This window comes from Typopeltis vanoorti, chromosome 13, assembly GCF_054136105.1.
Source record: "Typopeltis vanoorti isolate ZY-2024b chromosome 13, IOZ_Tvanoo_1.0, whole genome shotgun sequence".
Lineage (NCBI taxonomy): Eukaryota > Metazoa > Arthropoda > Arachnida > Uropygi > Thelyphonidae > Typopeltis > Typopeltis vanoorti.
Window position 1 is genome coordinate 60,445,013 of NC_143561.1, and position 12,946 is coordinate 60,457,958.

The 12,946-nt window shown below is 37.7% G+C and overlaps 2 protein-coding genes across 2 annotated transcripts in view; one reads left to right on the forward strand and one right to left on the reverse strand.

Moving 5' to 3' along the window:
• The first annotated feature begins 1,041 nt into the window (after positions 1–1,041).
• The window catches only part of LOC150100207 (CKLF-like MARVEL transmembrane domain-containing protein 4), a 96,076-nt gene continuing 84,171 nt past the window's right edge, over positions 1,042–12,946 (forward strand). The window contains exon 1 of the mRNA XM_090402751.1: positions 1,042–1,116. The gene's annotated coding sequence lies outside the window, so the exon portion shown is untranslated. The remainder of the gene's footprint in view (positions 1,117–12,946) is intronic.
• Positions 5,742–6,287, reverse strand: LOC150100208 (protein CFDP2-like). The gene has a single exon (XM_090402610.1). It carries the CDS (start codon positions 6,285–6,287, stop codon positions 5,742–5,744), a length of 546 nt encoding a protein of 181 aa, XP_090258736.1.

Genomic DNA, 12,946 nt, shown 5'->3' on the forward strand with positions numbered 1-12,946 from the left:
TGTTCTCTTTCCCTCACTGATAGTCCACTATAGCTGTGTTTGCTCTGCAAACAATTCTGATCACAACATAGAATTATTTCTTAATGCGGCATGTCATAAGAGTGCCATAAGGATATAGGTGGGTTGAGAAGAATTCTGTATGTAGCCAGGTAAGTGATTTTGGGTAAAACAATGGACTTCTCTGTCATCAGAAATCATCACAATGAGAATTAACTACATAGATATAGTGGATTAGTATTTCAGCTATAAAAACACACTCTTTTGTGTTTAATTTCGCATACATTCTTAAATTTAGGGACGGCAAAATAGTGTTTGCCTAGTGGCGGAATATACCTTAACAATAGTCTTGCTGATAATTTCCTGTTCGACTTGTACTATAATGACTGGTTCAGTTCAAGTGAATGTCACAACTGATTAAATCAGTTGTGACATTACACATTATCTGAAGCGGCACCAGGATGCCATTGAACGGAACAAAAAACAAACAAAAAAAAAGCAATGTAATTTTCTAACTTATTTCTTTAGATGTATAAATGCTAATCATTTTTATGTGAAAGATTCTGTTTTTCGCCCATTTTAATAATACAGAATTTCAATAAGAGCAGAGCTTTAGTGAGAGTTCATGATGAGGTCTTTCCAACCGCTGTTCTTCTTCTTCGGTTGTGAAAACTCAAGTTTGAATTCCATCTTGGTCGCGAAGAATCTTTATATTAACTTTCAACTGCAGGTGAGATATCCTGTCTCATAGGGAGGCGATACAGTGGTTTCGACCAAAAAAGCACGTTTACATCTCTCAAGGCAATCAAATCGACAAGAGAAATATATCACACCTATCATGCTATCATACCATACTAACCTAGCCTCTGTTTCCGAGGCCAAGCTACTTCTCCATGGCAAACTATCCAGTCTAACATATAAGAGAATGATACTGTATTTTCAGTTCTGAATAAGGTGGGCTTTAATTGGGCTTATATCCCAATAGGTTTATTTTAGTTCTTTTGGTTAATAATTTACGAGAATTATAATGGCGTATGAGAAGATAAAATGTGTGGGTTTAATAAGGCGTGATGAGGACTGTCCGTAATTTTTGAACTGTAAAGATCCTTTTCTGTTAAGGTAAAGTGATATTTTAAGCATTTATTAAATGTTAAAAACTATCAGGAATCCTGCCCTTTTGCAAACTTCAAAAAGTTAGCGTTGAAACAGCTTCATATTGCGGTTTTCGTTGATTCTGTTTTAAATGAAATTTCCAATTGGGCGTATATTGTTTTGACAGCTCTGCATTCTGTCGGAAAAACGAAGTGGTTCTGTTACTAATTCAGGGATATTTCGATTCAATTGGTTGTGTTTAAGGCAACATAGCATATTTATTTAGGAGTTTATTTGATGTTTGGTTATCGTGAAAAACCTTCAGTCATTTACAAGTGTTAAAGCCTGGCGGATTGCGGTCGTGATGTTTCTTAAGATTTTCATTCGGTTCTCTGGATAGGAGTATTTTCCGAGATGGGGGCGGGGAGTCGGCTTATGTGGATATACAAAATCCTCCTCGCACATTGCTCGTATATCCATTATAAAATGTGCATACGTGGCAGATTGTTTTCTTCCCATTAAACTACAACTGCAGGAGACCCGTTTTCCTTCCCCATTAAATCGGAGCAAAAGAAAATTCTTGATTTCAGTAAAATAAAATTGATTATTCAAAATTAAGTGGATATTGAATATACACGTTATTTCTTAGCCGAATAAGAAACTCAATGCTAGGAAATCTAATCTAAGAGTTTCATGCCGAATATAGAAAACTATAAATTTCGGCGAGTCCAAGCGTAAGCCAACATCTGGTAGTGCAATGCTAGGGCGACTCGTAGTAATGGTGGAGTAAGCTCCAATCACTGTCCTTAGTATTTTCCCATAATGTAAACCACAGCTCCCAGGAGATGTATTACCGTTCTACATTATGAGAGAAGGTCACTACCCAGACCGGTTTCACTGAATAAGTAAAGCCATCTCTAAAAATTAGGACAATCCCTAGACGCTTCCATAGTGGCTGAAAGACCATCCAACTCATCATTGTTTCACTCAGTGACAGGCTCACCCCGTCACCAAGAAGAACTCAGCAATGGCTCTATCCAGTAGCAGGCTCAACCCACCACCAGACAGAGCCATAATCTCAGCGGTGGCCTGACTCAGAGACAGGCAAAAACCTACCCCAAGCAGAGCCTCTCGTGCATCCAGGAAAATGAACTCATGTGAGTAGGTAGACCTATATTTAATACTAAGGTTTCAATAGTCAGAACTTATTTCTTCACTGTACGAGTTGCCAAAAGAGGCACACAAATGGCAGAGTATAATTTTGAATAATTTTACTTTGCCGAAGTGAAGCCTGTAGAAAGTATTTTTAACTTGGGTATAGTTATGTTAAAGATACCAAGCAATTTTAAACCTGGTTTTACTCCATTTTTTCCAAGTAAGCAAACAGACAAAATGTCAAGTTTGCACCTGCAATTGATGCAAGACTAGCTGATCCCACAGGTAGTGCAAGACCAAGGCAACTCGTGGTAAAGGTGGAGCAAGCTCTGATCACTAATCTTAATATTTACCCTTAATGCCAAAACACATCTCCAAGAAGGGGATGTATGATGTTTTGTATTAAAGGCAAGGGGCCACTACCCACGTGGGCCCCTTGCCTTTAATACAAAACATCATACATCCCCTTCTTGGAGATGTGTTTTGGCATTAAGGGTAAATATTAAGATTAGTGATCAGAGCTTGCTCCACCTTTACCACGAGTTGCCTTGGTCTTGCACTACCTGTGGGATCAGCTAGTCTTGCATCAATTGCAGGTGCAAACTTGACATTTTGTCTGTTTGCTTACTTGGAAAAAATGGAGTAAAACCAGGTTTAGAAGTGAAGCCTGTTGGCTCTTATTTCAGTAATTGTATTTGTGCACCTTTTGGCAACTCGTATAGTAAAGAAATAAGTTCTGACTATTGAAACCTTAGTATTACATCTAGGTCTACCTACTCACTGATGAGACCTCAAAAAAGGTCGAAACCGGTCTGGGTAGTGTAGTACATTTCATAATGTAGAACAGTAATATATCTCTCAAGAGCTGTTGTTTTTTTCATTATGGGAAAATACTAAGGACAGTGATCTGAGTTTACTCCACTTTTACTACGGGTCGCCCTAACATTGCACTACCAGATGTTGGCTTACGCTTGGACTTGCCAAACTTTATAGTTTTCTATATCCGGCATGAAACTCTTAGATTAGATTTCCTGTCTTTGAGTTTCTTATTTGCTAAGAAATAATATGGTATTCAATATCCACTTAATTTTGAATAATTTTACTTTGCAGAAGTGAAGCCTGTTGGCTCTTATTTCAGTAATAAAATAGATTTTTATTTAGCTAATAATGTGCATAAAAAAATGGAAATGTTATAAATATTAAATAATATCTGATAAATATTACTAAGTTAAATGTTAAAATCTCTTTGTGAGTTGCTCTAGACCCTGTTTCATATGATTGAGATCTTAGATCTATTTTAATATTGGATAGTTTGAGGTTTTTGTAGTGTGTGCCACATCCTGAATATTGGAAGAGTTGATACCTCATCCATAATTACATTCTCTGAATTATCACCAAACTCAACACTATTCTACTGTCGTTTCCATTGCTTTTGTACCTAATCCATTTCACCATACTTTTTCAGTTTTATTTTGAGCTAACTTATTTACTGTGTAACATTATTGTGAATGATATGTTAGCAAAAATATGTGGGGAGAAAAAAGTGTTAATGTGCAGAATGAGTTTGAAGGAAAAATTAAACTGTATAAGAGTGATGGACTACATTTGAATGGTTTTGGTGAGTTATTTGGAGAGACTGCTGCTGTCGGGGGAGAGTAATGAGTGCAGAGAATGAATCTGAACAAGTAAGAAGTGATGTGAAAGAGCTGGAGAGTAAGGAAAGAGAGATTGAAGTGGTGCTAATGAATGAAGAAGTGGGTAGCATGAGTATAGAGAGAGAGAATGAGAGAACAAGTTTGTAAAACAAACATGGAAAAGGGGAACATGGCACATGAGAAAGGTTAATGGCTTCAGAGGATGTCTGTGTGTGTGTGTGCAGGGAAAACAATTGGATTTGAAGAATGTTCTAGAATGAGTAAGGATAAAAAGAAATGACTTGAGGAAAGTATGAAGTCGCATCTAATGAGTGGTATTGGTAAAACTTGTTATAGATCCAGGAATGAGCTGTTATGTTTGTATACAAATGCTAGAAGTATAAGAAACAAGGCAAATGAAAGTTGCATTGATTGAGTTTGTTTACCCATAAATTATTGGAATAAGTGAGACATGTTTAAAATATACTACACTGAATACACCGGTTTTTGTCTGATCAGCAAAGTTAAGCATCGTTGGGCCAGTACTTGGGAGAGTGCTGCTGGCATTTTTGCCAGCCTGGCCGGCCAAGTGCTTAGCATATCCTAGATGAGTCTTTGACTCCATGAGGTCTTGGGTAATAATAATATATCCGCTCTCCAATCAAAAGGCTGTGGGTTTGAATCCTGCCCTAGGCATGGATGTTTGTGATTGTCTGTGGAAAAACTGGTGGTGGGTGGCGGTAGATGGCATTGGTGGAGACCGAGCTGTAGAGCAGGTGCCCTCCCTGGAGGTGTCAAATAATAATAATGTTTGGATGAGGATGACATCCTTACAGGAATAGATAGAAGGCTATGGTGTTTTGCAAAGATAGAAAAAAGGGAGGTAGAGTGCTATTGATAATAGAAAACGTTATGTCCATACAAGGTAGATATGCAAGAGAGAAATAGTGACAGTGGCATGACGTGAAATAGAAGTGAATAGAATGAAATACTTAGTTGGATATTGCTGTGGAGCTGGTGATGTGGATAGTTTACCAGCTATTTACCAGGATCACCAAGAGTCGAAAACCAGCTGTTTTCGACTCTTGGTGATCCTGTCAACGAAGGCTGCATTCCACTCGGCCCCTTGTCCATTCTTTCGTTAATTGTAAGTTCAAGTTGGCAAGTTCTTTTGTGGTCTTTTTCTCATTCCCTCAATCTTCCCCAACATAATTGCCTTCTCCAATGATTCATTAGCTTACATAATATGACCAAAGTACATAAACTTCTGATTAGCAATCATCGCCTCCAAGGAGCATTCTGTCTTTATATTTTCTAAAACCTTCTTATTGGTCATTCTTGCGGTCCATGAGATTCTTAATAGTCTCCTCCACACCTATAGGCCAAATGAATCAATTCGCTTTCTTAATAATCCAGCTTTTAATTTCATCTGCACATTTGCCATCATTTCTGATTCTGGACCGCAGTAAATCATAACTTTCAAGGATTTCTATTTTATCTTCCTCTACTATAAATTAATTTAAATTGCCAGAAGCCATCACTTTTGTTTTGCTGATGTTTAAATTAAGCCTGGCTTAGTTACTTTTTGTCTTAACCAATAGAATCAACTGCTCCATATCTTCCTTAGTTTCTGCTATGCTAGTTTATGCTACAATATAATCTATCTGATTTCTGTATTCTCCATTAGGTGAAATCTATGTGTACAATCTTTTATGTTGTTGGATGCAAGTTTTTGCAATAAAGCAACTGTTCTCAACATAAAAACTAACATCCTTTCTCCTGCTGCATTCCAATCACCTAATATCAAGAGAAAATCTGTTTTATCAATATGGTATACTACTTGTTGTAAGCTGCTGTAAAATTCTACCTCATCTTCATTTGAATCTGTAGTGGGTGTATAATGTTCACTGGGTATGCCTTTATTCTGATTAGAATTATTCTATCGGACATTGGATCATAACCAAAAATGTATTTTTTATATTCTCTTATAACTGTGGATGCTACTCCATTTCTTTGAAGGTTTTCATGTCCAGAATAAGACATCATAAAATCATTGGTATCAAAGTGACTCATTCCTGTCCATTTCAGCTCACAGATTCCTAAACTTGTTCTTCTCATTTCTTTCTTCACCAGTTCTAGTTTTCCTTGATAAATGTTTCTTACATTCCATGTTCCTATTTTATGTAAATCAATAAAGCAGCGGCATCTTCTTCTGAGATGAACACTATCAGAAGTTGAACTTCCAGAAAGCTTTGATTTAGCTTCATCATTCTTGTTAACTTCATTGGAAGTTCCTCTCTGCTCTTCCCCATTAGCTATTTCAGTGCCTTCCGACCTGGGTGTCCCATCTTTCAGCACTGTAGCACAATAACTTAAGCCTCTGTTTATAAGATTTTCTTGGCAAAACATATATAGAAGTGGTTTGTCATTTTCTTCTGTGTTTGTTTAGCCCTTTTCTGACCTGAATTTTTTTTCTAAGTGAAAAAAATTTTTCTTTCTATTTATTTTGTCTTTAGGTCTAAAAAAGTAAGAGTATCAAGTATTTTCCAGACAGCTGCAATCGGTTGTTGGCAAAAAAATGGAACTACGACGTACGATACCAATTGGAATCAATTGCCACATAATATGGGCTATGAAAGCCCAGAAAGTTAGTGATTCCAATTGGAATCATTCAGACAGAAAGGGTTAGCTTACTAGGTAAGGCTAAACAAACTGCAAGAGATGAAGAAAAGTAAAATACAAAAGATTGGGGGGAGAGGAGCAAGAAGGAAAGAAAGAAGAGTAGGAACCAGCCTACAGATAATATAACAAATGCATATTACATGAAATAAGGCATGGTCTAGCATCAGGTACCTCTGGTTTGCCACTCCTGCACTCACCAAAGTGAGCTCTTGAGGGGGATGTGGATGATAGTGACCATGACATATATAATCAAATTAGCCAAGTAAACAAGAAAAGGGTGATCATTTTGGGTGATTTTAATTATGGTAATATAGACTGAAATGATGAGATAGCAACTGGAAGTAAAGAAAATGAATTTCTCGAGTTTCTGAGGGACAACTACGTCTGGCAGTATGCGACAGGAGCCACATGAGGATTAAGAGTCTTGGATTTGATCATCTTATCAGAGGATGTTATTATAAATGAGGTGTCTAATCATCCTCCATTTGGTAAGAGTGACCATGAAGTGATTACTGATTACCTGGCTGGTTGCCAGCCATGTGAAGACTTCTGTGAGGAAAGGGTATTTGTGGAACTACAAAGCTGGTGATGATGAGAAGATCAGGTGACAGCTTGCAGGTGCAGCATGGAATGAGGAATTGGGTGGAAAGGAGATTAATGCTGCTTGGGTGATTTTCAAGAACTCCAGGAGGAGCAATGTTTAAATGTATGCCAAAGGTCAGAAGTTTAAATGAGATAGGTGTGAAATGGATGAATGAAAATATAAAGTATGCTATACAGAGGAAAAAAGGCATTATGGAAGAGACATAAGATGAGTGATAATAATAAATTTCATGAGGATTACAAAGAACAGGTAAGGAGGGTGACTTGGCTAGTAAGGGTAGCAAAAGTGAAATATAAGTGGCAATCAGCTAATGAAGCAAAAAAAAAAAATCCTAGGGAGCTCTTTGACCCTACGGAAGTTGCAGTCGAAAAATTGCAGCGTAGGTCGCGTGTATCTGAGAGACATTCATTACTAATATGTGCTAAAATGCAATAAAACTTAAAAAAAAAAAACATTTCAAACATCTGATGGATTATTCAATCGATATATTTTCCCAACCATTTTCAACGGTAAATAAATAAATAAACTAAACCATTACTATATTGACATCGGAGTTTGGGTATCTCTCAGATACAATTTACTGTTGAATATCACAAACCTTTACATAACACGTGTTAAACCAAACTGACAGCAAAAAACAGTGTGGAATATCACTCGTAATATATGCACGTGCAGCTAGTTATGACCTCCAAGCTATACACTGAATATGTGTAAGAATATATATATTAAACAATTTGCATGTATCTGTCAGATCAGCTGCAACTTCTACAGAGTTAAATATGTAGCCAGCTACAAAAAAAAAAAAAAAAAAAAAAAAATTGAGAAAACTGTATAAGACCTGCTGCAGAGGATATTATTATTAACACTCTGACCTCCATGGAGTCAGAGACTCATCGTGGGAGGTACTCACTATTGCATACAATGCTCATCCAACTGCATCTTAAACTGATTCAATGTGTCCACATCCACAACATACTCAGGCAATGCATTCCACTCACCAACCACCCTCCATGCAAAGAACCTGCTTCTCACTCCTTTGCTCACACCCTCATTACACAGCCTCCAGCAATGGCCTCTTGTTCTACTTCTATGAAAAATCTCTTCCATGTCTACCTGATAACAACCCCTGACCAGTTTGTCTCGATCATATCTCCACTCTTCCTCCTATTCACGATTCTCTGCAACTTACATTCCCTCAATCTGTTCCCGTACTCCATATTTCGAAGACCACTGACCACCTTTGTGAATCTTCTCTGTACTTTTTCCAACATATCCTCATCACCATGAAAACCCAGCAACCAAATCTGTGCACAATAATTCATGAGGCCTGATCAAGACCTTATACAATAGAATCATAACCTCTCTATTTCTGCATGTCAGGGTTCTGTGCATCATTGCCATTATTCGATGTGGTGTCTTCACAACTTGTGCAATGTGGCCCTTGAATTTCAGGTCCTTGTCCACCATCACTCCTAGATCTCTCATCTCCTCTACTTCTGTTAAAGTTTCCCCACCAAGTGTATACTTGGCATCCCATCGTTGCTTACCAAATCTCAAAACCTTACATTTGGCAACGTTGAACTGACAGTTCCACTTACCTGCTCATTCATGCAATCTATTCAAATCCTCTTGTAAGGCATTAATATCAGCCTGACTGTGCATTGCTCTCTCTCCAGTTTTGCATCATCTGCAAACAGCTGGATATCACTAGTTAAACCAAACCCAATATCATTAACATACAAATTGAACAACAATGGCCCCAAAACTGATCCCTGTGGCACACCACTGGTGACCTTTCTCTTTCGAGATCCTGTACCCCCATATACAACTTTCTGATACCTATCTGACAGCCAGTCACTGATCCAACACTGTTATCTAATCCCATCTCCTTCAATTTAATTAACAGCTTGTCATGTGGCAGTCTATCAAAAGCCTTTGCAAAATCCAAGTACATCACTATATATGCATCTCCTCTGTCCAAGGTATTTGTCACCTTGTTATAGTACATAAGCAAGTTAGTGAAACATGATTTCCCCTTAATAAACCTGTGCTGATAACCACAGAGAATACCACTGTTATCAACCCAATTCTGTATCCTACTTCTCACCAATCTTTCCAGGACTTTCACCACAACTTCAGATATATAGATCGGCCTATAATTTGAAGTTACAGCCTTATCACTGCCTTTATGCAGTGGAACAATTTTACCTTCCTTCCACTCTCTTGAAACCTGTGCTGTTGCAAAACTTGTTAAACAGGCATGCCAATGCTACTGCCAGTTCCCTGGAACATTCCTTTAAGATGCGTAGTGATATTTCATCAAATCCTATTGCCTTATTAACATCAAGGTTATTTATTTCCTCAAATACCTCCTGCTCACTCACAGTTAAGCTATTCTCTCCTATGTCCTCTACACTTGAGTTCCTTATGATTCCACCCTGATCAGGATGAAATGCACTTATAAATTGATCACTGAATAACTCAACAATGTCTTCTGCAGCCCTTACCATTCTATCACTTTCATCCCAGGATATAATTGAGATATTTAACGAGCAGTTTATAAAAAGTCTTTCATTCTTGTGAATGTGATATCATGGAGAGTTTAAGAGTAGTGGATAATGGGGAGGTGAGACCATCTGTAAACAAACAAGAAGTGTATGGGGAATTGAGCAAACTTGATGTTAATAAGGCTGTGGGACTTGATATATCACTATGTATTTTGAAGGAGTGTGCCAGGGAGTTTACACCTGCCTTGACATATTTGTTTAATATGAGTTACATTGGATCAAGTTCCAAAAGAGCAGAAGGAGGTAAGATTGTGCTGCATCATAAAGGAGGTGACAGAACTCAAGCATCAAGTTATATGACTATCTGTGTGTCAGTTGTTGTGCTTAAAATTTTGGAGAGGTTAGGAAGAACTAGGATCCAGAATTGGGGTGACAATAGTGGTATTATCTTTGGACAGCATGGAGATTTGCTAAAGGGACGTCATATTTTAGTAATTTACTTATTACAATAAGTTGACAGCTTCATTGTACAAAGGAGATGGATACACAGTAGTATACTTAGATTTTGCAAAGGCTTGTGATAAATTATTGCATGATAAGTTGATAGTCAAACTAGAGCTGATGGGGTTGGATATTAGACTAGTGAATTAGATTGACTGTCTGATAGGTACATATATCAGCAAGTTGTGTATGGGGGGAGTCCCAGAAGAGGAAAGTCACTAGTGTTGTGCCTCAGGGGGGGGGTCTGTTTTAGGGGTTATTGCTGTTTAACCTGTATGTTAATTATATTGGAGAAAATTTTCATGTGGATATTCAGTTGTTTGCAGATGATGCTAAATTGAGATAAACTATGATGAGTAGAGCAGATGTTCTGGCCTTACAAGAAAACTTAAATAGATTGAGTCAATGGGCACAGGAGTGGGGAAGCCAGTCCAATTTCGGAAAATGTAAGGTTTTAAAATTTGGGAAACAAAGATGGAATAATGAATTTATGCTTGGTGGGGATATATTGTTAGAGATGGAGGAAATAATTCATCTTGGGATAATTGTGAATAAGGATCTAAAATTTCGAGGACACTGACTTGAAGTAAGGAGATTCTGATTGTATTGTATGAGGCCTTGATTAGGTCACATATGAACTACTATGCAGAGATTTGATCACCTGGTTTCAAAAGGACTAAGATGTCAGAAAGGGTCCAGAGGTAGGAGGAAGAGGGGTGATATGATCTATATATCACCTCTTATAATAGTTGGTAATTGGTTGTTATAGGATTAATGTTTTTTTATAAAATGGTGGGAAGACTGGGAAGAACAATAATCATCCCTGGAAGCTGTATAAGGAGGGTGTTAGCAAGGGAGTGAGAAGCAGGTTTTTTTTACATGGAGAGGTGTGAACGATTGGAATTCACTGCCTGAAAGTGTGGTGTCTGCAGAGAATTTGAATATGTTTAAGGCAAGGTATGATGAGCTATGTTGTTGTGTATGACAAAGGTATTTTGTAGATGAGCCTTTGACTCAATTGGATCTTAGGATATTTCATGGCTGCAAGAATTAAAAATATTTGGATAGAATTTACATTATTCAGTCTTCAGCATCATGTTAGCTGATTCAATCATTTTATTGTAATTACAATAAATTGCATAATATTTAACCACCAAACATTGCAAAGATGAGGATAACCCAGAGAATTTGTAGCAATGAGAAGGATGTTGGCTAGTATAGATAAAGGTGTGGTAGTTCATTTTATAAAGTACATATCAGATATCTGAATTATTATTATGACACCTTCAAGGACTCCAAAGACTAGTCGAGGGAAGGCATCTACTCTACAGTTGTCTTCACCACTCAATCCACCAACTACAGTGAACTGCAACTGCCATCATCTACACCAATGCCATCTACTGGCCACCACCAGTATTTTCACAGACAATCACATTATTATGTGAAACCTCTAAGGACTCATTAAGAGTGGGCATTCTACAACTGTCTCCACCAACTACATAGAATGCCACTACAATAATCCCCCCCCCCACCCACACACATCTACTGTATCCTCCAGTATTTTTTGTTAGTAAATTGCATGTGTTCTCATGGTCAATTTGCCTGTATATGGGTTGAGAAACCCAAGTTTCTGGGAGATAAAAACCCTGCTCTCTCTCTCTCTCTCTCTGTTGTGAGATCGGCTAACTCACCTCTTGAAAAAAAAAATCATATAAAGATTCCTCTCATCACGATGAGAATTGAACATAGGTGTTTTCCATTTGAAGGGTGCATTGTACTGTCATTCTTTCACTTGCATTATGGAGGCACTTTACTACTGCAGATATGAGTGCTTGGATTTGAAGAGGTGAAGAGCTGTGTGTATAAAGGCAGGTAACTTCCTACTTGTGCATGGCAAGTATTTGCTGGCTGGTGAGTAGCAGCAGACTGGACAAAATAGAATATTTTTTAATTAATAAAAGAAATTTTCCAGGCAGTGTACAGCACTACTAATCACTCTCTGGAACTCTTCATTTATTGGGACATACCATTAAAATGGGGGTAGGGAATCTTGGGTGAGTAAGTTTTTTGTGAGGTAAGGTTTGCACAGTTTGTCAAGCCGTGGTTATGAAGATAAATTCAAGGCATGTAATTAATGTTTTAGCAGAAGAATGAGGTAAGAATGATATGATCAAGATATTTTAAGTTGTTTAGTGCATTTGCTAGATTGACATTGGAGATATTTTTTCATAATTAGAAAGGGCCCATTCCCAAAAGTTTTGCAGAAAAGCAAAGTGGTATTTTTGCTGGGTGATAGTGGGTTTAAGAGTGGTATGATGACTTGTCTATAACAGACCCATCACGTGACTTCACAAAGGGCCACTGCAGGCACTTTTTTTGTTTGTCAATTGCATGCCCCCATGGCTGATTTGTCTGTGTATGTGATGAAAAACCTTGCTACTTCTGTATGAGATCAGCTAACTTACCTTCAATTGAAAAAGCCCATATAAAGATTCTCTTCTCACAATGAGGATCAAATTGAGGCCTTTTCCAGTTGAAGGTGCAATGTACCACTGTTCTTCCAATTGCACCACAGAGGCACTATAACATTAAACAAGAAACTGATGTAATTAAGAAACTTAAAGATCAAAGCCAAATAACTGGGAGGAGACCTCCATTGCCTTTCAGGAATTTGGAGAACTGACTGCGTCTTCTGACCTAATGTCCAATCGTCACCTTCACATGGTACACTCTTTAAGTAGGTATCTACTGGGTACTGAATGAATGGGGATGTT

What these genes read in the sequence shown, in the direction of transcription:
- LOC150100208 (XM_090402610.1), bottom strand. Translation starts at nt 6,287, where the DNA reads ATGTTTTGCCAAGAAAATCTTATAAACAGAGGCTTAAGTTATTGTGCT.